The 25,759-nt window shown below is 43.7% G+C and overlaps 1 protein-coding gene across 6 annotated transcripts in view; it reads left to right on the top strand.

The window, feature by feature from the left end:
* The window catches only part of TNRC6C (trinucleotide repeat containing adaptor 6C), a 104,766-nt gene that overhangs the window by 43,592 nt on the left and 35,415 nt on the right, over nt 1-25,759 (top strand). For 5 of the 6 annotated variants that reach the window (XM_054278637.1, XM_054278636.1, XM_054278635.1 and 2 more), the window contains exons 4-5: nt 3,264-3,626; nt 22,636-25,221. In XM_054278637.1, the coding sequence (XP_054134612.1) occupies nt 3,264-3,626; nt 22,636-25,221 (2,949 nt within the window). Of the gene's footprint in view, nt 1-3,263; nt 3,627-16,932; nt 17,074-22,635; nt 25,222-25,759 lie in introns of those variants that run through there. The other variant, XM_054278638.1, reaches the window with a different exon arrangement.

Genomic DNA, 25,759 nt, shown 5'->3' with positions numbered 1-25,759 from the left:
CCTTTGTTAGTTTACATTAAAGTGAAAAGTGTTGTTTATTCTGTGACAGTGATAGAATACTGATTAGTGATTTCTAAAAAAATAAATATATCTATATGCACACCTCTGTGGAAGTATCAGATGTGATTTATATATACAATATTGAGAATATAATGCTTTTTAAAAAGCTGCCTGTCTTGTTCTCTAAAATACGTTTCCAGTTAATTAATATTCCTCATGAAAATCTTGGGGCCAGACAAATCCCAGCTCTGCTGGCATGGTGCCAGTGAGTTGTTTCCATTCTCTTGTCCTTTTCCTCCTGTTCCCTGGCATTCCCTCTCAGCTGCTGGCACCAGGGGGTGTGTGCTGGAGCTGCTCCCTGGCTGCCATGCTGGGTTATTTTTGGTTGATCATCCTGTGTCTGCAGTGCTCTGGGTGAACCTTGTGGTAAATGACTTTGCAGAAATCCTGAGTCCTTCAGATCTCACTGGTTGTAAATGTTTGCATCTCTGTGATGGTGGTGGTAGTAGAGGTAAATAAATGCTTACATTGCAGTACCAGTAGTAGCAGAAGCAATAGGAGCTAAAATAAACCCATTGCAATGAAGTCAGACTTATTTTCTTTCACATCAATGATCTATTTGTATTGTGGAAACAGAATAGTTTTCATATGTGTGATGAATATGCAGATTTGGCATTTAAAATAATTACTCGACATACTACAATACTTTCTAGCTACTTTTTAAATTTCAAAGTAAGGATAAACTGTTTAAGTGACAAAGCTAAGGAAGGTTTGTTCTCTGCTCTGCAGGTATTAGTAGTACTTCAAATTTTTTAATATTCTTAGAGTTCCTTTTTTGTTCAGACAGAATCACAGGTGAAAGTATTTAGGCTTCCAAAACAAATAGCTTGGAGAAGTGAAGTGCTGATGGCTCTGTCAGACTTCTTGGCATATTTGACTTGGTCAAGTCCCTACTTGTTTTGAAGCCACCCTGGGCATTCCCTTGGTGCTGATCGCTGCTGCAGCTGTAGAAGTTGTTCTGTTTTCTCAGTGTGTCAGAGCCTGGAGAGAGGCTGACTGTGGGTTTGTAGTGGCTGTGACAGAGTTCTAGCTACATTTGAACAGAGTCCTTGGGCACTTCTGGGGAGGGTCCTGTGCAGGGCCAGCATTTGGGGGATGTCCCATGTGTGTCCCTTCCCACTCAGCATATTCTGTGACTGAATGAGCTGCAATTTTGCACTTGTTGGATGTAACTTGTGATGAAGAGAGTTTCTCTGGGTGACCAAAGAGCTGCTGCCAGTTGAGCTGAGCCAGGGCTGCCATCCCCCAGCACCATGCCCACTCCCTCCTGCCTGTCCCAGAGGTACCTGGCCCTGCTGGTCACTGGTGCCAGGTGTGCAGGCACATTCCAGGGTGGCTTGGCTGGCTCACTGCAGGCTGGGTTAGTGTGGGAGGCATCACATGAATGCCTGGAGTGCAGATGTTGGTGGCTGGGATGTCCTAAGTGTGTTTCATGCAAAGGTTTGGATAAAGACTACAAGAAACCCAAAGTTTGTGTGAGTGCTGAATAAGCTGGTGGATCAGATCTTTTAGCTTGTTTGTTTGGGAGCTTATTAGCAGCTTGAAAATGTTTGTTTTCATGGATGTAGGCACTGGCATTTGATGTTAATATTGGCAAGGTCACCCCCGGACTAAAAAAGGCAGTGGGGGCTCAAGGTGGGTGCAGCAGAAATGAGTGTTCTGTTCAATATTGAATTGTCAAAGCTTTCTTTTCTCTTCCCTCCTGTTTTAAACCATACAGATGATTTCTTTCAGTAGGGCATAAAAGCTTCCAGTACCATCACAGAAAGCAAACCTACACAAAAAGTAACACACTGCCAACTTCTCAATGGTTGCAAACCATCAGTTTACCTGTTAGTTAAAAACCAACCAGATAGCTTTTCAGATCCTAAACCAATGATGATTCTTTTCTTTTGCCCTAGTGCCAGAACCTATTAAGACCAGTTTAAGCCAGCCCCAACCTGCTGGTACCGGTACCAGTACTTCCACCAGCACTCTCGCCAACAGCAGCAATGGCAAGCGCACGTCTGCCAACGGGCAGTAGCCTGGTGTTTTAAACCATACAGATGATTTGTTTCAGTAGGGCATAAAAGCTTCCAGTACCATCACAGAGAGCAAACCTATGCAAAAAGTAACACACTGCCAACTTCTCAATGGCAGCAAACCATCAGTTTAGCAATTAAAAACTTAAAAACCAACCGGATATCTTTTCAGATCCTAAATCAATGATGATTCTTTTCTTTTGCCCTAGTGCCAGCACCTATTAAGACCAGTTTAAGCCAGCCCCAACCTGTTGGTACCGGTACCAGTACTTCCACCAGCAGCAATGGCAAGCGCACGTCTGCCAATGGGCAGCAGCCTGGTGTTTTAAGCCATACAGATGATTTGTTTCAGTAGGGCATAAAAGCTTCAAGTACCATCACAGAGAGCAAACCTACACAAAAAGTAACACACTGCCAACTTCTCAATGGCAGCAAACTATCCATTTACCTGTTACGGTTAAAAACCAACCAGATAGCTTTTCATTTCCTAAACCAATGACGACTCTTTTTTCCCCCCCCTAGTGCCAGAACCTATTAAGACCAGTTTAAGCCAGCCCCAACCTGTTGGTACCGGTACCAGTACTTCCACCAGCAGCAATGGCAAGTGCACATCTGCCAACAGGTGGATGGTGAATTTCAAAATTCAGGCAGCAGTCTGCTGTTTTAAACCATACAGATGATTTCTTTCAGTAGGGCATAAAAGCTTCCAGTACCATCACAGAGAGCAAACCTACACAAAAAGTAACACACTGCCAACTTCTCAATGGTTGCAAACCATCAGTTTACCTGTTAGTTAAAAACCAAACAGATAGCTTTTCAGATCCTAAACCAATGATGATTCTTTTCTTTTGCCCTAGTGCCAGAACCTATTAAGACCAGTTTAAGCCAGTTTACCCCAACCTGCCAGTACCAGTACTTCCACCAGCACTCTCGCCAACAGCAGCAATGGCAAGCGCATGTCTGCCAACGGGCAGTAGCCTGGTGTTTTAAACCATACAGATGATTTGTTTCAGTAGGGCATAAAAGATTCAAGTACCATCACAGAGAGCAAACCTACACAAAAAGTAACAAACTGCCAACTTCTCAATGGCAGCAAACTATCCATTTACCTGTTACGGTTAAAAACCAACCAGGTAGCTTTTCAGATCCTAAACCAATGATGATTCTTTTTTTTCCCCCTAGTGCCAGAACCTATTAAGACCAGTTTAAGCCAGCCCCAACCTGCCGGTACCGGTACCAGTACTTCCACCAGCACTCTCACCAACAGCAGCAATGGCAAGCGCGCGTCTGCCAACGGGCAGCAGCCTGCGGCGTCCCGCTACCTGCCCCGAGAGGTGCCTCCCCGCTTCCGCCAGCAGGAACAGAAGCAGCTCCTAAAGCGGGGGCAGCCACTGCCCACCGGGGCTCTCGGTGCCCCCGGCCCGGCGCCGGGCACGGCAGCAGCAGCGGGAGCCAGCCCTCCTCCTCCTCCTCCTCCTCCTCCTCCTCCTCCTCAGCAGGGAGCAGCGGCACAGCAGCAGCAGCATCCCGGCAAGGCGCAGCCAGGTAAGGGCGGGACCGGGGGAGCAGCTGCTGCAGCAGGGAGCTGCTTCCTCCGCTGCTGAGATTGGTTTAAATGCCATTTGAAGATTTTGTTTAAAATGCCATGTTCAAATTTTGTTTAAAATGCCATTTTCAAATTTTGTTTAAAATGCCAATTGAAAATTTTGTTTAAAATGCCATTTGAAAATTCCAGTTTTAAAATGCCAATTTCAAATTCTGGTTTTAAATGCGAATTGAAAAATCTAAGTTTAAAATTCCATTTGAAAATTTCATTTTATAACGCCATTTTGAAATTCCGATTTTAAAATGCCATTTTGAAATTCTGGTTTTAAAATGCCATTGGAAAATTTTGCTTTAAAATGCCATTTTAAAATTTTGCTTTAGAAATCCATGTGAAAATTTCCTTTTAAAATGCCAACTTAAAATTCTGGTTTTAAATGCCAGTTGAAAATTCTGGGTTTAAAATTCCATTTGAAAATTTCATTTTATAGTGCCATTTTGAAATTCCAATTTAAAAATGCCATTTTGAAATTCTGGTTTTAAAATGCAATTGGAAAATTTTGCTTTAAAATGCCATTTGAAATTTTTGCTTTAAAAATCCATTTGAAATTTTCCTTTTAAAATGCCACTTAAAATTTTTGCTTTAGAAATCCATGTGAAAATTTCCTTTTAAAATGGCATTTTAAAATTCTGGTTCAAAATGCCATTTTGAAATTTCGTTTTAAATTGTCATTGGAAAATTCTGGTCTTGAAATTCCATCGGAAAATTCTGGTCTTGAAATGCCATTCGAAAATTTAGTTTTAAAATACCATTTTAAAATTCTGGTCTTGAAATGCCATTTGAAAATTCCCTTTTTAAATGCCATTTGAAAATTCCAATTTTAAAATTCTGTTTTAGAATAGCATTTTTAAATTCCAGCTCATGTTCTTTCTCATAATATCTTCTTATTTGAGGATTACTTGTAATTCTTGGCCATATACCCATATTCTGACACAATGTGCCATTTCTGGCATCCACTTGTAAAATATTTTTTTGTTTGTTCATGTGCTCAAAGCTGTGGGGTCTTCCTCCAGTTTGGTTTTTCCCCCCTTGTGTTTCTTTGGTAGCTGTAATGGATCTTCAAGAAGTGTAAATATTTAGTGGTGATTCTTACAGAAGCATTGGTAATTTGGGTGTTTACAGGTTCTATCTATCATTCTGATAATTTTAATGTTTCTTGATCAGTGTTTTGCAAGTTTGTGAATAAGGAATAGAAACTTATGTTCTGTCGTGACATTTTTATACCTTTGGTTATGCTCTCAATTATTATTTTCACCTTAGGAAAAGAATAGTTTGGGAAAAGTAGTTGAGTGTCTTAGGCCTTTTTACCACTTCATTCTGTCCTTTGCAGGTCACAGAATGGTTTGGGTTGGAAGGGACTTTAGGGAACAGCTATTTCCAGCCCCCTGCCATGGGCAGGACACCTTCCACTGTCCCAGGTTGCTCCAAACCCTGTCCAGCCTGGCCTTGGACACTTCCAGGGATCCAAGGGCTTCTCTGGGCACCTGTGTCAGGGCTTTCCCACCCTCACAGGGAAGCATTTAATCTCAATATCCCATTTAATGCTGTCCTGTGCTGGTGAGAAGCCATTCCCTTTGTCCTGTCCCTCTGTCCTTTGTCCCCAGTCCCTCTCCAGCTCTCCTGGAGCTCTTTTAGTCATTCCCTGGAGATCTCCCTGGAGCCTTCTCCTCTCCAGTGAGCACCCCCAGCTCTCCCAGCCTGGCCAGAGCAGAGGGGCTGCAGCCCTTGGAGCATCTCCATGGCCTCCCCTGGACTTTTCTCTCCTGCTCTCCATCCTCCTGATGCTGGGAGCCCCAGAGCTGGACACAGCACTGGAGGTGGCTCTCAGACAGACCCACAGGCCTTTCTTTGGCTGCTGGAAATTGGATGCTGAGGAATAAATCTCTTCATTTTCCTGAAGCTGCTGATGGGAAATAAGAGCTCTCTTCAATGGTATGAGCTTTGCAGTGGGGATGGGCTCAGTGCTGCACATCCCCTTTTCCATCTCTGCTTTGTGTGGATGTCAGGCAAAGCAGGGATTGTTCTGTCATACAGTTATCCATGGCTTAACAAAGTGATCTGGACTAAATCATAAAGGAGGGGTTTGATATCTTGAATATTAGTCATGTCTGTGTGATCTCAAGTGTTGCTCATTATCACTCATTAGCACTGTCAAACATCACAAAATCTGGATCTGAACTGTCTGCAGTTTTTCCCTTTGGGCATTAGTGAATCTTTCACTATTTTTGCTGCTGAGCAGACGCACAACAGAGAAAATTCTTTGGTGTTGTCCTTAGATGTTTTAGTTAGATAAGAGAATAATCTCTCTCTGAAATTACAGCTTCTATGGTTATTGAAATACATTTGAAAATATCACTCAGCTACTCCCCAGAAACCTAAAACTGAACAGACAAAATGAAACAATTTATTATTTATTAAAGTGTTTCTTTTTTAGGAAGGGTAGAGATTCTACTTCTGTATTCTCAAGTATTTGGCTTTAGTGAGATGGAAAGTAATCATTTCCCAACAGTTCTCTAACTTTTCTGACAGCAATCTTCCTTGCAAATCCCAATTCATCAGGGATGGTTCTGACATTCTTGGCTTCTTCTGGATTGGGAAATGTTTGTTAACTGTCAGACTAATGTTCTGTGGCAGAGATATGTTTATTATTTTATTATCAGAGCTCTGGAACCATAGAAATCATAACATATTCTGAGCTGGAAGGAGCCCAGTGCAGCCCCTGGCCCTGCCCAGACCCCCCAACTACCCCACCCTGGGCATCCCTGGCAGCCTGGGGGCTGTGCCCATTCCTGGGGAGCCTGGGCAGTGCCCAGCACCCTCTGGGGGAAAAACCTTTCCCTAAATCCATCCCAACCTCCCCTGGCACAGCCCCAGCCATTCCCTCAGCTCCTGGGGAGCTGAGATTGGAGCTGCCCCTCTCATCTTTATTTATGTGGCACACTCAGAGCAGCCAACTGCAGTGGCTCAGGCTGCCTGAGGGTCAGGAGGTTTCTTCCAGGCATCCTTGTAGATGGATCTGAAGCATCTGTGTTTGAGTTTAATGAAACAAAGGCCACTGTAAATCATAACATAACTCATAAAAGAACTTTCCTTGTAAGAGTGTAGTACGAGCTGTCTGACTTTGATCTTGCCAGATGCATTTCTACCTTGAGGCTTTATTTTTTTCCCAATTCCTATTTTAACTTGCTGTATGTGTAGTATTGGCAACCCTCAGCAGATGTTTTACACTGTTGAATTCGTTCAGGAGGTTTTATTTTTCTTGCTTCTATTATGTTACCATTGGAAAAATTCAGAGGACAGTCAAGGTTAGTAGAAATGAGAGGAAAAGAAACAGTGCAGCAGCTTTTCAGCTTCATTTTATCTTATTGCCCCAAACATGTTAACCAAGATCAAACTCTTTGTAAAAGTGCTACTTGGCATCATAATCATGGAATGGTTTGGGCTGAAGGAACCTTAAAGCTCATCTCAAAAACTGGGACATCTCCCACCAGACCAGCTTGCTTTCCAAGCCCTGTCCAACCTGGCACCAGTGTCGCACCACCTTTAGAGTGGAGAATTTCTTCCTAATATTTCACCTAAACATACCCTTCTTCAGCTTACAGCCATCCCCTGTGTCCTGTCCCTCCATCCCTTGTCCCCAGTCCCTCTCCAGCTCTCCTGGAGCCCTTCAGGCTCTGGAAGGGGCTCTGAGCTCTCCCTGGAGTCTTCTGCAGGTGAACATTCACAGCTCTCCCAGCCTGGCTCCAGAGCAGAGGCATTTCCATGGCCTCCTCTGACCTTACTACTCTCTGAGTAAATAATTTCTTCCTCACTTCAAATCTAAAGCTGCAATTTTAATTACTCATAGCAGTTTGTCCATAGAGTCACAATTGCCCTGTTACTCTTTACTCTGTAAAGTCAAAAATTTCAAAGGCACCACAAGATCTGCACCCTTTGGAACAAGATCTTAAACTGACACAAGGTGGAGATTTCTTTTGGAGAATGAAATGTTTGCAGATTTCAGTGCTGCCCTTTTGCACTCGGAAAGAACTTGCTGGATTCTGGAGCTCACATAGTTCTTTCCAGCAGGTGGAGCATCAGCTCATTTACTGACTGAAGGCACAGGAGGAAAAAAGAAATGTCCAGCTCAGTTTATAATGACAGCAGCTCTGTGCCTGGCTGTCCTGGGAGGACAAGGAGGAGTATGTCTCTCCTGAGAGACCTTTGTAGCCATGAATTGCACATATCCACAGTCTTACTCAGTCTCTCATACAGGCTTTTGTTTTCATCTTGTCAAGCATAAAGAGGAAAGAAGTAGGAAAAGTATCCAGGGAAGGCCAAAGCCTTTTTATCACAGCTGTTGAGATTTGAGTGACTGTTAGATTTTGGAAAAAATAGGGAATTCTCTATCCTGTAAACATGAGGATTTTCCCAGAAATCTTCAACTGGTGTGCTTTTGTGAGTATGAAAATGAGGAATTTTAAACAGGAGAATTCTCACCAAGAAATACTTTATTGAAAGGAAGTTTTTTGCCATCCTCCTCTTAGCATCAGTAGGAACTGTTTTCCTTGAAATGTCTGTCTCTGGCTCCCTAGGTATTTCATTTACTAAAGAGTCTTTGCAGGTAGAAGTTCTCTGGAGAAATGATGGGAAGGGAAAAAAAATCAACTTGTCCAGAAGAGTCAGTGTAGGTACCTGAGCCATGTGTGAAGAGGAATTTTGTCTGCCTGAACAGAACCTGAAGTGTGGGAGAGGGATCCCTGCAGGGGCATTATTGGACATCTCCAGGAGTAAAGGCAGAGATGGAGCAGTGCTCAGGGCATTATTGGACATCCTTAGGGTGTAAAGGCAGAGATGGAGCAGTGCTCAGGGCATTATTGGCCATACCCAGGGTGTAAAGGCAGAGATGGAGCAGTGCTCAGGGCATTATTGGACAGGGTGTAAAGGCAGAGATGGAGCAGTGCTCAGGGCATTATTGGCCATACCCAGGGTGTAAAGGCAGAGATGGAGCAGTGCTCAGGGCATTATTGGACAGGGTGTAAAGGCAGAGATGGAGCAGTGCTCAGGGCATTATTGGACTGAGTGTAAAGGCAGAGATGGAGCAGTGCTCAGGGCATTATTGGACTGAGTGTAAAGGCAGAGATGGAGCAGTGCTCAGGGCATTATTGGCCATACCCAGGGTGTAAAGGCAGAGATGGAGCAGTGCTCAGGGCATTATTGGCCATCCCCAGGGTGTAAAGGCAGAGATGGAGCAGTGCTCAGGGCATTATTGGCCATCCCCAGGGTGTAAAGGCAGAGATGGAGCAGTGCTCAGGGCATTATTGGACAGGGTGTAAAGGCAGAGATGGAGCAGTGCTCAGGGCATTATTGGACTGAGTGTAAAGGCAGAGATGGAGCAGTGCTCAGGGCATTATTGGACTGAGTGTAAAGGCAGAGATGGAGCAGTGCTCAGGGCATTATTGGCCATACCCAGGGTGTAAAGGCAGAGATGGAGCAGTGCTCAGGGCATTATTGGCCATCCCCAGGGTGTAAAGGCAGAGATGGAGCAGTGCTCAGGGCATTATTGGCCATCCCCAGGGTGTAAAGGCAGAGATGGAGCAGTGCTCAGGGCATTATTGGACTGAGTGTAAAGGCAGAGATGGAGCAGTGCTCAGGGCATTATTGGACAGGGTGTAAAGGCAGAGATGGAGCAGTGCTCAGGGCATTATTGGACTGAGTGTAAAGGCAGAGATGGAGCAGTGCTCAGGGCATTATTGGACAGGGTGTAAAGGCAGAGATGGAGCAGTGCTCAGGGCATTATTGGACTGAGTGTAAAGGCAGAGATGGAGCAGTGCTCAGGGCATTATTGGCCATACCCAGGGTGTAAAGGCAGAGATGGAGCAGTGCTCAGGGCATTATTGGACAGGGTGTAAAGGCAGAGATGGAGCAGTGCTCAGGGCATTATTGGCCATACCCAGGGTGTAAAGGCAGAGATGGAGCAGTGCTCAGGGCATTATTGGCCATCCCCAGGGGTAAAGAAGCAGTGCTCAGAGCTCCCTCCCTGTCCTGCCCAGAGCCCCTCAGACCTGGGGTGGCTTCTTTAGGCTCATCATGAACCACAGCAGCCCCTTTTATTGATGATCTGGTGTAATCAAAGTGCCAGGATTGTCCTACATGAGCATCTTGTATCCAGAAGATTTTTGATGTAAGTTCATGTCATAGCTTTTCTTCTTACAGCTTCATATCCCTTCAGAGTTAATTTGTAATTATGGCTCCATGCTCCTTTCAGGCCTTATTTTTAACTACCAGGGTACAAGGAATACTGTTAGAGAGTCACTGCCAGTCTCTCCACTCTAACAATCACACTATTTTATCTCTTTATTCTCTTATCAGCAGCCCCTGTTATCTACTGCCTCCGCCTATCCAAAACACTTATCAGAATTTAACTGCAATGTCATGAATTAAAAAGGATGTTCTGCCAATGTAAGGCAAGTGGGAATTAATGGCCACTAATATATTCTTTGTCAGGTTTATCACCTGGAAGTATCAGTGAAGTGGAAGAGAGTAGGGATTTTTTGTTTCTCTCTTAAAGGTAATCTCTAAAACATTAACCAGACAAACTGTTATGAAATGAAAACATTTCAAATTGCATAGAATATTTTAGAAATCTTACCCCTTGAAAACAGTCTTTTATTCATTGTTAACAATTATGGAACTGTTTTCTGAAGTACATTGGAGTAGAATAGTTATTTGTCTGGAATGTCTGTGTTGAGCCACAGAGCTTGTTCTTGACCTGCCCCCTCTGTAATCCTTTCCAGGATTACACTGAAGGAAAGCTGTATCTCTAATTTATGAGCAGTATTCTATTATCTAGTCCAGTTTGTTATTTTTAAAGTTGTGACTCTTTATCTCTTCCCTCCCCACTTTGTCATCTAACTCCACCAAACAGGTGAGTAAATAACTTCCCTCATTAAGGTGTGAGGCATTTTCCTCTTAATTGTATTATTGGAATGATCCTTTGCCACGTGATCTAAAAGAATTAGGATCATTTCTGGAAGCTACCATGGGAGATTAAAAATAACAAGTAATAGAAATTTCTTAGTTTCTTTACAAATGATGAATTTTATATGGCAGTTTCCAGGCAACCAGTGTGTTTGATGATAATTAGAACAGAGATCAAAAGAAGTAATCAGTTCTCCAAGATATCTTTGACTTTCCTGAAATTCAGCAATGTGAAATCACCATCTGTCAACTCAAAAGCAACCTGCAGGAGTCAGGGTGGAACTTGTGCCCATCTTTTTATTGGCAAGTAGATTATTTTGCAGTGCAGATCCACATTATCTGTTTCCAAAGTCCAGAAAGAAATGAGAGCAAATAACTCCTGCAACAAATCAGAATGAGTAAACACACCAGTGTTGTGGGAACTCGAGTTACACTCTTAATTTGTTCTATCTGTTGTTTGTTGTGAAGTGAGAATTTGACAGCAGTTAGAAACAGAGATTTATTTTCCACGTGTGGGTTGATGCCAGATTTTGTGCTGAACTTTGTTCTTCTTTTCTCTGGAGCTGGAAGGTTTACTTTGTGTTTGAAGGTTTCTTTAGCTGCAGTTGAGAGATTCATGCTCATGGCATGGTGTGGTGTGCACCTTGAAGTGGGCAGCTGGAAATTGCTGAGTGCTCTTCTGTGACAGGTTAACTCTTATAATCCCTTTGTATTAACTGTCATTTTAATATTTTTTTAGGAAGCAAGATTAAAATATGCTGGTTACTGTTAAAATCATGTCTGACAATACTCATTCCAAACTCCAATCCTTTGACTGCAGTTACTTCAGAATTCCCTCAGAATTTTATTTGGTTGTAAAATCAAATTTGGAGAGAAGTTTTAGAGAAAGATTATCATGCCTTCAGTCAATATGGTTGGAAAACACTGATAAGCTTTGACATACAATTGTTTCATCAGATCCAGCAAAGTGATGAGACCTTTCTAAAGGTAAAGTCATGCTTGAAGAATTCAGCTTGAGCACTTCAGCTCATTGTGATTTGTGAGGGCTGTAGGTAAGGCTTGCACATGCCAAAGCAGTTCTGAAATATATTAATAAAGTTTAATTTCAAAAGTCTGAAATAAGATTTTACTTGATCTCCTGGAGGCATTGCAAACAGGCTGAGCCTTGACAAACAAAGCACATGTGAAAAGTGCTTTTATGGAAATGATTTGCTGAACTTCACCTCTTTGGGCTCATATTCTGCAATTCCATTAGCAGTATATCTTTGCTGGCAAAACATTACTGTGTTTTTTGCTTTTAGTTGGAAAGTTACACAATTAAAACCAGAGACTTTAAAATGGATTTATTCTGGATTTCCCAGAGCAGAGTTTTTAATCTGTAATAGTTAAAACACTAAAAGCTTTAAAGTAGAAATTTGGTAATATTAATTCATTGTGTTTGCACACTTCCTATGTATATAATGTCACACTTTATATATAGAAAATACACTTTAAAAAATTATCCACAATACTTTGATGATGTGTTTCATAGAATCATGACTGTTGATCTCAAATGGAGATGTTTCTTGGAGCACAGGAATTGGCTCTTCATGCTGCTTCAGTGGAAGGTGACTGTGTGTGACAAACACACAGTTCCATCCTGCAAGAAACTCCTGAGAGCTGCAATCCTTACACTCCCCTGTTTGCCATGATTTGCAGGGCAGTTCCCTGTATATCACTGTCCACCCATTTCTGTAATGTGACTGTGGAAAGTTTTCCTATACTGGAATCAAAACATGGGAAAAATCACCAGAATTTGGCAAATGCTGGTTATTTTAAAAATTTGGAAAATTACCAGAAATTTGAAAAATTACCAGAATCGAGAATTTGGCTTGATTGCATTTTTTTGCCACTAGTGCTAGGTGTAGGTTCAGACAAAAGGAAGTTGAAACACCACACAAGGCCATAAATGAAACAGATAACACTGATAAGGGACCTAACCCATGGCTCTGTCTCCTGGGTGAGGAACATTTTCTAAACTTTTCAGACATTTTCAAACTTTTCAAACATTTTTAAACTTTTCAAACTTTTCAAACATTTTCAATAGATGCCCTATATAAGTACTTATCACTTACCAGTGAGAGGAAAGTTGTGGAAAGTGAGTCTCAGCCTGTTTAGAGCTTTGTCTCCCATTAAAATGTTCAAAAACTCCTTTTAATGCTTTGAATACAAGAAAATGGCAATCTCCTAGCCCAAATATGGGCATTAGGAATGAAAAATGGTAAAAACTCATCAGTAAACTAATCTTTGGAACAAATTTTTCTGTATTGTGGATGTTATCTGACATCAGGCAGCAGAGCATGAAAAATAAATCTGCTGCTTCAAATCTCTTTGACAGTGATTAGAATTTTGCACAGGGAGAAAGAAAAATAGAAATCTGTGGAAGGATAAATAACTGAGGTGCTTTTGTAGTTTTGCTGTCCTCACTTTCTAAGAGTGGGGCTGTACAAAAACCTGGCTTTTGCTTCAGGAGCTGCGGCTCTTCTCCAGCTTCACTGTGGATGGCTGTGCTGCAGGGACAGCCAGGGACAGAACTGCCCTGCTGAGGTGTCTGTGAGGAAGAAAAGGTCAGAAAAAGCCTGGCAAGGTGGTCAAATGTGCAGGTGGCAGCTTCTGATAAAGTATGTGAAGAGACCAAGTAGTAGGAGCTGTCCTGATGGTGGAGAAGTGAAAGGTACAACACAACTAAAGTCACAGTGACCAGGGACAGGAAGGAGTTTAGTCCTTGGGATGAGGAGAAAGTCCCAGGTGCACACTCAGGTCATGTGAAAATTACAGGAAAGCTGAATTTTTATAGCTCAGGAATTATATATAATTATATTAGGAAGAAATAAAGACATTTGTAGCAATTTGGAGGGAAAAAAGCCCCAAAGAACAAAAAGCAAAGTCTTTCATAAGTGAGTCAGTAGTAAGAGCAAGGGCAGTGGGACAGAGGGAACCACTGATGGGTGGCATCAGGAATACTTGAAATACCTTTCTCCTTCACCTGTAAACTTAGAACTAAAGCTAGAGTGAGTTAGAGACTTCAGGAAATAGAGTTTCCAGTTGTCTGGAAATCATGACATGTCATCATGTGCATCATTCATCATGGACAGACTGAGCAGAGGAGGGATTGGAGCAGTGTGGTCACTTTAAGAGTATGAAAACTACAAAGGAAAAAGGCCAACCAATGTAAAGAGGTGAGAAGATAGAACTGAGGAAGTGTAAATCAGCCAGAGTAACTGTTAGAATGATCCTAGAGGGAAAAAACCCCAAAACAGCCATTTCTGTGCATGTTGAACTTTTCAGGAGAGAAATGCAGTCACTGGGGATTGTGGAGAGCAGGTTATACCAAAGGGGATGGTTAAACAACAGCCTTCAATAAATTTTTGGTTGAGACCAACTGGAGAAGAGTGCTAGGTAACAGAAAGGCAAAATTACGGTATGGAATACTGGTGATACAACTGGATAATTGGGTAAGAAATAAAGAAATATAAAATTTCTTTATTTTGGCCAGAGCAGCTGTGTACCCAAATACAGATGTGTGAGTCTCACAGTGCAAAAAAAGGTCTGGGCACAGGGTAAGCTTGATTAATGTGTTAAAAAGAGAGCAGAGCCTGAGGGATAGAGGCAGCACTGTTCCTGAGGGACATGTGGGTAAGGCCTCTGAACTTTCCAGCTGGAGGTAGAAGGAACCACTTGGAAGAAGCAGAGGAATGCAACAGGAATGGGTAGAAATCCTGGAGAAAAGCCTTGCAAAGAAGGAAGGAATCAGAGCTTCTGATTGAAACGAAGATTGGAATTATAAATGCTGAGATACTTAAATGGCTGCTGCAGGGAAGGAAATTATACTTTCTATGTGCCTGTGATGGATCAGATAAGAATTTATGGGCTAAAATTTCAACAAGGAAGATAGAGGGGGGACATTAGGAAAATCCTGCTGTTATGAAAGCAATCTTGAGAAGTGAGATAGAGCACTTGGGAATGTGCAGGCTCCATTTCTGGTGGCTTCCATGCTGGGCTGGGATAATGTCACCTTGTGTGTATCAGGAATAGTTCCACCAGGTGAACAGGCTGCATCACCTCTCAAATCCCCATTTTTAGTCTTCGGGTATTAATAATTATGAGTTTTAAATTTATGAGACACATTCCCCATCAAAGTTTGGCCCAAGATAGGAAGGGAACAGATGAGCTCTGCCAGCACAGTTTGTTGGAAGCTGCACTTCTTTTTGCTCCCAAGCTTTTTATTGGACTGTGACTCATTTCTTGGGGTTCTTCTTTGCCTTTCTGTGTGCCCTGACTGGCAAAAGCAGTGCCCTTCAATAGATGCCCTATATAAGTACTTATCTTCATAAATTGGAGTTGATTATAGGAAGTTCATGGTATTTATAGGAAAAATACAAGGAACTCAGTTTTGACTAATCATTTTAACTAATGGAAATTTCCATCATGTATAGTTAGTTTTAAAGGAATGTAATAATACCACAACAACAGTTCCACTTAAAACTGTTCTTGCAAAATTGACTCTCAAGCCTAGTTCCTGGGTGCATTTGAAATAATTTTCTGACTAGAAACAAAACCAAACAGATTTGATTTCTATTTATCTGTTGTTTCTGAGATGAGGTTGAACCCAACTGGTATTCAGACTATTGCAGAGAAACAGAAAATAAATGTCTTCAAGAGGAAACCAACTATTTTCAGGAGTCCTTCAGTGGAGCAGTTCTTTAGCCAAGAATAGCAGCAGTGATTGTGCCTCAGTGGTGGAGTGGCAGAGACCCTGAGAGTGTGGCCAAAGCTTTAAAGAGCCATGGTGAGATCCAGGACAGAGGGGCAACACTGCTCTGATGAGAACTGAAACAGCACAGCTGAAACGTGCCCCATTTACCACATCATTAATATGTATTTGGGGCAGGTAGGAGGGGAAATCATCATAAAGGAGCATATTGGGCATGCTGGAAGCTTGTGTGAATTAGCCATTGAGATTTGCACTGATAAAAGCCCTCTATGTGCAATTATGCATTTATGATGATCTTTAGGCCCTAAAAATGTAAAGCTGACCCCATTGTGAGTGTTCCTGTGCCTTGGAGGGAGCCGAGACTGCCAGCCCAGGGTGTTCCAAGATGGTCGGTCCGGCTGTGCAGCAGCACCCGCTCCTCTCTCCTCTTTCCTCTCTCCCCTCTCCTTTCTCTCCTCTCTCTCCTTTCTCCCCTCTCTCCTCTCTCCTCTCTCCTCTCTCCTCTCTCCCCTCTCTCCCCTCTCTCCTCTCCTGCCGCATTGTTCGGGCAGCTCTCCCCTGCCTCTATAAACAACCGTGCCGCTGATTAACGCGCTCGCATTTGCCACTTAGAGCTGGTTTAGATAGAGGCAGGGAAGTCATTAAGGGCTTGGCAGCAGTCCAGGGTACATCTGGGACTTGGGAGCTGCTGCTGGGGCAGGGAGGAGGGCGGCGGGCGGGAGCTGGGGCAGGGGAGAGGACGCTTGGCACGGGAAGGAGCCGGGGCAGGGAGGAGAGCGATGAGGCAGGAGCTGGTACTGGAGCAGGGAGGAGGGTGATGGGCAGGAGATGGGGCTGGGAGAGGGAGGAGGACACTGGGCAGGAGGCATAGATGGGGCTGGGAAAAGGAGGAGGACACTGGGCAGGAGATGGGGCTAGGAGAGGGAGGAAGGCACTGGACAGGAGGCAGGAGACGGAGCTGGGAGAAGGAGGAGGACACTGGGCAGGAGGCATAGATGGGGCTGGGAAAAGAGGGGGGACACCAGGCAGGAGATGGGGCTGGGAGAGGGAGGAAGGCACTGGGCAAGAGGCAGGAGGAAGGAGGAGGATGCCGGGCAGGAGGAAAGAAGAGGGCACTGGGCAGGAGCTGGGGCAGGAGGAAGGAGGGAAGACTCTGAGCAGGGGCAGGAGGAAGGAGGAGGACTCCAAGCCGGGGCAGGCGTTCGGCAGCGCCCGCGTCTTGTCTTGGCTGACTTTCAAAAGCGGCAGAAAAGCAGCTACGGGCGCTAATTGTAGCCGGGTCCCAAAGTGAAAATGTTTTGTGACAGTTGAAAGAATTTAAAGAGGAAGGAAGATCGGTTTAGTGTCAGCTGCAATTAGATAATCAAAGCTTAAAAATCCTGCTCTGTTGATACCTTCACCTAGAGCCGGGGAGCGGAGCTGGGAAGGGGGAGGAGGGCTGTGCTGGAAAGGGCATTTCCATAGCCAGTGCAGCCGAGGCCCGGCCGAGCTCGCAGGTTGTCTGGGCGCGCGCTCGCACAGAGAGATTTTCTTGGCAGCTCTACAGGATGAGGCTTACACTGTACACAGCCGACATATTGAAGCCGGGAGCCCTGGAGAACGTAGAGGCAGGAGTAGAAACAGCTCTGCACACAATGTAGCGTCTCCTAGGATGGTTGGGCGGCTCCTTTCTTCAGGTATTTTATTACCCATCAGCCCTTTTTAGAGCCAAAAAAAGAGAGAAAGTAACCCTAACCCTGAGAAAATAGCATCTGCTTCTGTTAAATCAATTTATTACATAACATTTCAGCGAGAGAGCAGCAGCACAGCGTCCTGAGCTTTTGGCTGCGTTTCAGGTTTGATAAAATGGCGTCTTCGCAGCGAGCTGCTTGTAAAGATATGTTGCACTGAGCAGAAAAATGCAATGATTTGGTGTTTTCTACTGCTGCTTTTGTGTCAGAGGGGTAGCATTTAGTGGAATCTCTAGTAATAATGAAAAATCTTGTTTATTTTTTTGCTTGTTTTCTTAATGCATTTGAAAGCTTTCAGCATCAGAGGGAAGGAACTACGTTTGAATGTCGTAGTGCAGAAAATGAAAAGGGGATAACAGGCTTTCCCCCGTGTGGGCTTAGCTATGGTTTAGTTTTAAAATAAATAAAGCTGCTTTATTCAATGCTTCCATCTCTTTTCTGCCTTTCCACATTGTGTGTGCTGTGCAAGATTTCAGCTTCCTCAATCCATGAGACTTGTGACTGAGCTTTTTAGGGGCTTCAGATAGATGATAGTTTTCAAATCTGTCTCTGTGCCTAGAGCAGGATGCAGCAGGTAACCTGAAATGTTAGCACTACAATGCCCAAATTTTCTGCTTTTTTATATTTTGTGCTTCTGAACAGATGCTTATGTCATGTTTTCTTTATGAAATTAGGCTACATTTGATTTAGCACTTAAAATGTTCCTGGCGATTCCCGTTTGATTCAGATTTCAAAAAACTCATTTATAGTATTTTCAAGATCTGCTCATGTTGAATTGAAAACTATAATTTGAGGAGGGGAGAGAAAATAATTTGTCCTTTTTTTCCTCCTATTCTGACTCAGGATCACTAACCTTTATGTGCCAAGGAAAATCCCCAGTGGGACTGTCAGCGGCCCTGGGGATTTTTCTGTGTTCTGCATGTCAGAGCAGGGAGCACCGTCTGTCATCTGTCCTTTGGGCAGCACAGGGCGAGCCAGGGGGTCTGGTTGTTGTTACGTGACAGACGTGGGCTGAAAAACAAAACAAGTCATGAGAGAGGAGTCACTGTTAGATCTGATTTAAAATGGGCTGAGCACAATTTATTAATAATGTTCCATTAAAAGTTCATCCCAGGCTTTGCCATTTCGTACCCTGTCCGTGCTTTGGTTCCAAAGGCAGCTGAATGCTGTGTTATAGTTGGGGAGACAGGGTTTTACTGCACAGCAATTGAACTAATTATTGCAATGGAAGCTATGAAGATACGGTTAGTTTTAACTCACCTGAATTAAAAAAAATTAAATATGATTGTAAATGAGATTTTCAGAAGAGGAGGGAAGTTGGGGTCAGTTGCTTCTGCAGGCAGAGTATTTTCTTTTCTGAGAAATGCATGCAACAGCTTCTCCCATTTCACTCTACTCATATTTTGCACTTGTAATCTATGTAAACATTAAACTGATTTTGTAACTAATTATTCATTACCCAACACAGCCAAAAATGTTTTCTGGTTTTAATAAGTACTGAATTGAAGCTGGTCAAGTATGCTGGCTACAGTGCATAATAACACCAGCAATCTCCTCCCACCTCATTAAGGATATTATTTAAAAAAACAGCAATCCAAAACAAAACAACTCCCTCATGCTATTATTTATACTGCTCAGAGCTGTGCATTTTCCAGGTCATGTGTATGGTTGCAGTTGGACAGAATTTCTGTGCTTGTTAAAAACAAATTTAAGCCATTATCCTCAAAATAATATTTCCTTCCTGATGGCTGAAGAAATGTTGTTGATCAGTGCAATGATATTTTATAAAAGATGCATAATTAAGATATTGAAACACAAAGTATTAATTTAAAAATAGTTCTCACTTTGTGGTGTCCCAGCAGTAGGATTTGCTAACATGAAATACCTGTGGTTCCTGTTCCTTGTGCCTTGTTTACAGTCTTTGCTCAGCTCACAGAGGAGGGATAGAAATGCTTCTGGTGGACTCAGTGCTGTTATTTCACATCTTTGCATAAATAAAGAGGAACCCATTCTTAAGAATTTTGAAAATGAGTTTCCCATTTCAATCTTAACAGCTTTGAAAAGAAAACAAAATATTGTGAATTTCTGTGAACAGTTAGTTTCCTAGAAAGTTGGAGTAAATATGCTTTTTCAAAAAACAAGCAAATAAACAAGCAGAAAAGTTCTCTTGATTTAATCGTATAAAATATTTCACATTCATTATTTTTCCCAAATGTTTAAGGTTGTTACGGATTAGGTAAGACTGTGCTACTCATTATTTATTTCATAGCAGCAAGCCCCTTTTAGTTAAAATGGAAAAAAGGCTTTTTGTTATTAGCTTCTAGAGACAAGAACATCAAACTTACATTACTTTATTCAAGATCTGTATTCAAACTCTTGGTTTGTCTGACAGCTAAGCCCCAGCTTTTGCAGGTTTCTGTTCATGCTGTGAATTTTTTTTCCCATTTTCTTCATATGTCTTTTTCTTGCGAGCTTTATGACAGCAGCCTTGGTGTTACAGTTGATTTTTCCAGTGTGTGTTGGACACTCTGAGGTTATTGTGAAGTTTTTTCTGTGATTTTTGAGCTGTGATTTGTGGGAGGTGCCAGCAGGACCCCGCTGCTGCTCCACAGTGGATCCCTGGTTTCACATCCCCTCCACAGAATTCCTGTCATCCCTACCACAGCCACCACTGCCAGATTAGCCCATGGGTGTTGTTGGGGGAATCATCTGAACCTCAGGGAGAGTGGGACAGGAAAGGGAGCACACCTGGGTTGGCAAAGCCTTGGGAAGCCCCGGGGTTGGAGCTGCACGTTCCTGGTGGGATCTTGCCAAGCTGTGCTTGGCCAACCAAGCCCAGGCACTTGGCCATTTTCTACTCTTAATATGGACATCTCTTTGGTTTTAATAGTTCTTCTCCATCATCATTTTATTTTCTTCTTGGTTTCTCTTACTGCTCCTGAAGATCTGGTCTTGTATTTAACAAATTGTTTTGCTCCCTACTCTCAGCAATCATTCTAAGCTATTTTTTAATCTTCAGTCCCTCTCCTTCCCTTTATTTTGTCTCCTAAGTGTTCTCAAATTTGAGCACTGCTTTAACCAATGTCTTTGGGGAGAGAAGAAAGAAACTGATTAAACAAGCAGCTCCCTTTCATCTCATCAGCCATGGTGCTGTGAGCATGGAGACGTCCTGGGTGCTCTCCTGATCCTCCTTCCCCAGCCTGCCCTGCAGGGCTCTGCTGGGGCAGCACCTGCACACAGAGCTGAGCTTTCAGCTTTGAGGAGACCTTTCATTGCAACAATGGATTTCCAGCCACTTTCAAATCCTTCTGTCAGCCTCAAACGCAGCCCCGAGTCGCACCACCCACAGGGTTGAATAAAATCTCCTGTAACTCCTCTTATCTGATTCCTTGGTTGCCTCAACTTCTTATCTTCTGGCCTGGCCTGCTGCTGCTTTTTTCCCTTTGTTCATTCCTGCTCTGCTAAGAATGTTCCTCAGCTCATTTCTCTGACCCTGCTGACCCTTTTTAAGTCCTTGCACAGCCTGCCTTCCCCTTCCATGTCTTATCTGGGATTCAGGGCTCTGTTTAACACCTGTGTAGCAAATCTTAGATCATCAGGTAAATGTTCAACGTGCTGTAGCAGTGGCTGTATCCATCCAGGAATAACTGGATGCTTTCTTCCTTTCCACCCATTGCATGTAGAGGAAGGAATCCAGGTAAATCCAAGTGATTCTGTTCACATTCTTTCAGATTTGTCATGTGCTTGTCAATTATTATGGAAGAAATTCTTCCCTGTGAGGGTGGTAGGGCACAGGGTGCCCAGAGCAGCTGTGGCTGCCCCTGGGTCCCTGGAAGTGTCCAAGGCCAGGTTGGACAGGGTTGGAGCACCCTGGGACAGTGGGAGGTGTTGCTGCCCATGGCAGGGGGTGGAATGAGATGATTTTTAAGGTCCCTTCAAACCCAAGCAATTCTATTTTCTGTGATTATTTAGGTCTTTTCCTGGTATCATGAGAAGATAGATAATGAACTAAGACTGTTTTTCCTTTCCTTTCTCTAAAATCCTTTCTTCTGCTTCAATTAATTTGAATTTTTTTAAAAAAGCAATCTGGGCTGGTTTAGCATGTTAGTTCTTCATCTTGCAAAATCTTCATAAGGCAACCAAGCAACCACCTTAAAAAGCTACAGGTAAAATGTGTGAACAAGACTTTGTCAGAAAGAGAGAGCTTTTTCTCATCTCTGGAGTAAATTTTGCAGTATCAGAACACCTCTAATTAGAGGAGCTAATCACACCAACATATTTGTGATTTAAATTAATTCATATTAGGCATTCGTTGTTAACAACTTGTTTGGGAGATTTGTTGCATCCATCTTCCCCACAAAAATATTCATTTTATTCACAAAAAGAGTACAAGCCATGTTGCAGCAGATTCAAAGCAAGTTAACATAATTGACATCCAAAATTTGTTACTTTGATATGTGCAAGCAGTTAAGAGGAGCTCTTCTGCAGATTGGATCAGACTGAAATACTTGTTGTCAAATTCCTGTCAAAAGAAACTGAGAGAAATAATTTTGCACAGAGCAGTTGGGATGGAAAGGAAATGCAAAGCCTTGACCAAAGCTTGAGCTCTTAACATGAGACGTGTTGTGCCTTCCAGTTTATCGTCATACTCTGGTGAGCAAGCAGCTGCTCAAGAGCTTTTGGTTAATTTTTGGGTTAGTGTCTGTGTTTGAGGCTGTGACAGTGCTGAAAAGTCACAGCATCACTTTTCATTGGCTTGGGGACACAGGGGATTGTGTGTACAAATCCCAAATGATGTATAAACCACGAGTAAAGCCTGTGAGAGGTAAGTTTCCTGACAAAGCTGTCAGTTATTTAGACATGCCCAAGTTCTCTGCTAAAATATACATTGGTGGTGTTTATAACTGGCACCTAACAGTAAAGGTTGCTGTCTGGATTTGTTTCTTTGTTTCCAAGAAGGGGCGCAAACCTAAATACTGTATGAATTTTCTGTGTTGTGATGTGGGTGTGTATGTGATATCTCAGGGCAGGATGACATTTTACATTTTTTTTATTGAATGCACTTTCATTGTGTTTCTCTGAAGAATGAGAATTGAGTCAAAATAAATGGTAAGAGTCTGCTAGGTACTCTTCTGGTTTTTTTCCAAATTTGCTTTTTAGACTTTACACATAAATTACTATATTTGCTCTTCTTATTTATTGCCTGCTTTTTATTTTTACTGGTACACTGGAGGCTACAAAACACTTCTCTGTTCTAAAATGAAATTGTTCAGTTATTTTAATTGAGAATTTTTTCAGATTAAAAAAACCCAAACAAGTTAATAGGAGCATCGTAGTGAGGAAAATTGTAGCATTGTAGTGAGGAAAATTGCTGTATTATGTTAGAGAATGTACTCTAAATTTTAGCAGAATGTAATGTTGTAACTAGTGATGTAAAACAGAGCTTTTAATAGAGGGCTTTTGCAGTGCTTGAACAGTGGACTCATTTTTAACCTTGGATCCTTTCAGATCTCAGCCACAGTGGATTGGGAGACCATTATGAGAATTCCCACTGGGGACAGCAGCCCGCTTTCAGGAGTGAAGGCAACTGCAGCTGGGATAAAGTGATAATAGACAGGACTGACAAGGAAGCGTGGCCTTCCATTACCGGAGCTGAGACTGAGTCTGCCTCAGAATGTACTACAGACACTGACTCTGCCTCCAACTGTGGCTCAGAGAACAGTAGCATGGCTACAGGGAGTGCCCAAGGCAACTTCACTGGACATACAAAGAAAACTAATGGCAATAATGGCGCCAACGGAGCACTCGTCCAAAGCACTTCTAACCAGAGTGCCCTTGGAGCTGGTGGAGCCAACGGCAACGGCAGCTCGGCCAGGGTGTGGGGGGTGGCTGCGGGCTCCAGCTCTGGCCTAGCTCACTGCTCTGCCAGTGGTGGGGATGGAAAGATGGACAACATGATGGGAGACGGTAGAAGTCAGAACTGCTGGGGTGCTTCCAACTCGAATGCTGGCATTAATCTTAACCTTAACCCTAATGCCAATCCAGCTGCCTGGCCTGTACTTGGACACGAAGGAACTGTGGGAGCAGGCAACCCTTCCAGTATTTGCAGTCCAGTCAGTGCCATAGGTCAGAACATGGGCAACCAGAATGGGAACCCAACAGGCACCTTAGGTGCTTGGGGAAACTTGCTGCCGCAAGAGAGCACAGAACCACAAACGTCCACTTCTCAGAATGTGTCTTTCAGCGTACAACCTCAGAACCTTAACACTGATGGACCAAATAACACTAACCCCATGAACTCTTCACCAAACCCTATCAATGCAATGCAGACAAACGGACTGCCGAACTGGGGGATGGCCGTGGGCATGGGGGCCATCATCCCGCCCCACCTGCAAGGCCTTCCTGGTGCTAACGGGACAGCGGTTTCTCAAGTCAGCGGGGGCAGTGGTGAAGGAATGGGCAGTTCAGTATGGGGGATGTCCCCAGGTAATCCTGCCGCAGGAAACAGCAATTCTGGGTTCAGTCAGGGGAATGGAGACACTGTGAACTCAGCATTAAGTGCTAAACAAAACGGATCCAGCAGCGCTGTGCAGAAGGAAGGAAACGGAGCGAACGCGTGGGACTCGGGGCCTCCCTCTGGCCCCGGGGTCCTGGCGTGGGGCAGGGGCGGTGGCGGGGTTGGCAGTGTGCATTCTGGAGCCTGGGGCCACCCCAACCGCAGCGCCAGCAACGGCGTCAACGGCGAGTGGGGCAAGCCCCCAAACCAGCATTCCAATAGCGACATCAATGGGAAAGGATCAACAGGGTGGGATAGCTCGAGTGTTACCAGTCCCAATCCTGCCATGCAGCAGGGCAATGAACAAATGAACTCTTGGGCCAAAGCTGCGGCGTCTGGCACCACGGCTAGTGAAGGAAGCAACGACAGCGGTGGGAGTCAAAATGAAGGCAGTACTGGGAGGGAGGGGGCTGGAGAGGGCAGGAGGAGAGACAAAGGGATGATAGACCAAGGGCAAGTTCAGTTGCCAAGAAATGACCTTGACCCCAGGGTCCTGTCCAATACGGGGTGGGGACAGACCCCTGTGAAGCAAAACACTGCCTGGGAATTTGAAGAGTCCCCAAGGTCTGAACGGAAGAATGACAATGGAACTGAGGCCTGGGGTTGTGCAGCTACTCAATCTTCAAACTCAGGGGGGAAGAACGATGGGTCCATCATGAACAGTACAAATACCTCTTCAGTATCTGGGTGGGTCAACTCTCCACCGGCAGCTGTTCCAACAAATACAGGTTGGGGAGACAATAACAACAAAGCACCAAATGGCCCAGGGGGGTGGGGAGAGTCAGCAAGCTCTACTACTGTTAATAATGCTGCTGCTGCCAAAAGCGGCCACACTTGGAGTGGGACCGCAAATCAGGAGGACAAATCACCTACCTGGGGTGAACCTCAGAAACCCAAATCTCAAAACTGGGGAGATGGACAGAAATCAAATCCAAGCTGGACTTCAGGAGGTGGAGACTGGACAGATTCATCATCTGTTCCTGGACACTTGGGTGATGGGAAGAAGAATGGATCTGGATGGGATTCTGACAATAGATCGGGGTCTGGCTGGAATGATTCCACAAAGTCTGGGACCAGTGGGTGGGGGAATGGCACAAACAGCAAGGCTAATACAGGTACAAGTTGGGGGGAATCTTTAAAGCCAGGCCCCCAACAAAATTGGGCTAATAAACCCCAGGACAACAATGTGAGTAACTGGGGAGGAGCTGCTTCTGTAAAACAGACGGGGTCAGGATGGGTTGGTGGGCCAGTGCCAGCCAAACAAAAAGAGAACTGTGAGGCAACTGGCTGGGAAGAGCCATCTCCACCGTCCATTCGCCGCAAGATGGAAATCGATGATGGTACCTCAGCTTGGGGCGACCCAAATTACAACAACAACAAGACTGTAAACATGTGGGATAGAAATAATCCTATAATTCAGAGCAGTACCACAACCAACACCACCACCACTAGCACCATTATCAACACCAACATGGTTGAACCTCAGCCATCGCACCAGTCAAGTGCCCAGCCAAACCGGTCCCCGCTGCTTGGCCCAGGTATGGCAACAGTTTTGTGAAATATTTCATAAAATAGGTTAAGAAATGCTTTATACCAGTACCAATTGCTGAATGCTGTCTGTCCTGTTGGTGTGTTGGGTAGAAATCCTGTGTTTATGCCCAGAATATGTTTGTTCCTTTTCTCTGAAGCTGTCTTGTCTTGAGGACAGAACCCATGGAACCTAACACAAATTTCCATAATCTAAATGAATGTAAGAAAGGCTTGAAGCAATATTTAGTCATTAGCATGGTGGGTTTTAGATTGTGGATCCATGTTCATTTTAACATCTCTTCCACAGTTATTTAACACCTTTTAATTCAGCCATTTGAGAGGCTGGGGGATTTTGGCAAACCTTTCTTCTGTTATTTTCTGCTGTCCCCACTGCGCAGGCTCAGTGTGTTTAGACAGTCTGCATCTGTTTCTTTTCTGCAAAACATCTCTTGGCAACAGATGTTTGTTAACAATTGCATGAATTTAGGCTGCTGCTGTTTCTCTGTCCAGCTGGTTGTCTTTTATGAAGAAATGGTTCTCTTCTCA

The sequence above is a fragment of the Melozone crissalis genome, unplaced genomic scaffold, assembly GCF_028551555.1.
Source record: "Melozone crissalis strain CALT ecotype California unplaced genomic scaffold, PUWL_Pcris_2 ptg000026l_1, whole genome shotgun sequence".
Lineage (NCBI taxonomy): Eukaryota > Metazoa > Chordata > Aves > Passeriformes > Passerellidae > Melozone > Melozone crissalis.
The sequence above is the reverse complement of the archived record's forward strand: the minus strand, read 5'-3'. Positions and strand labels throughout refer to the sequence as shown.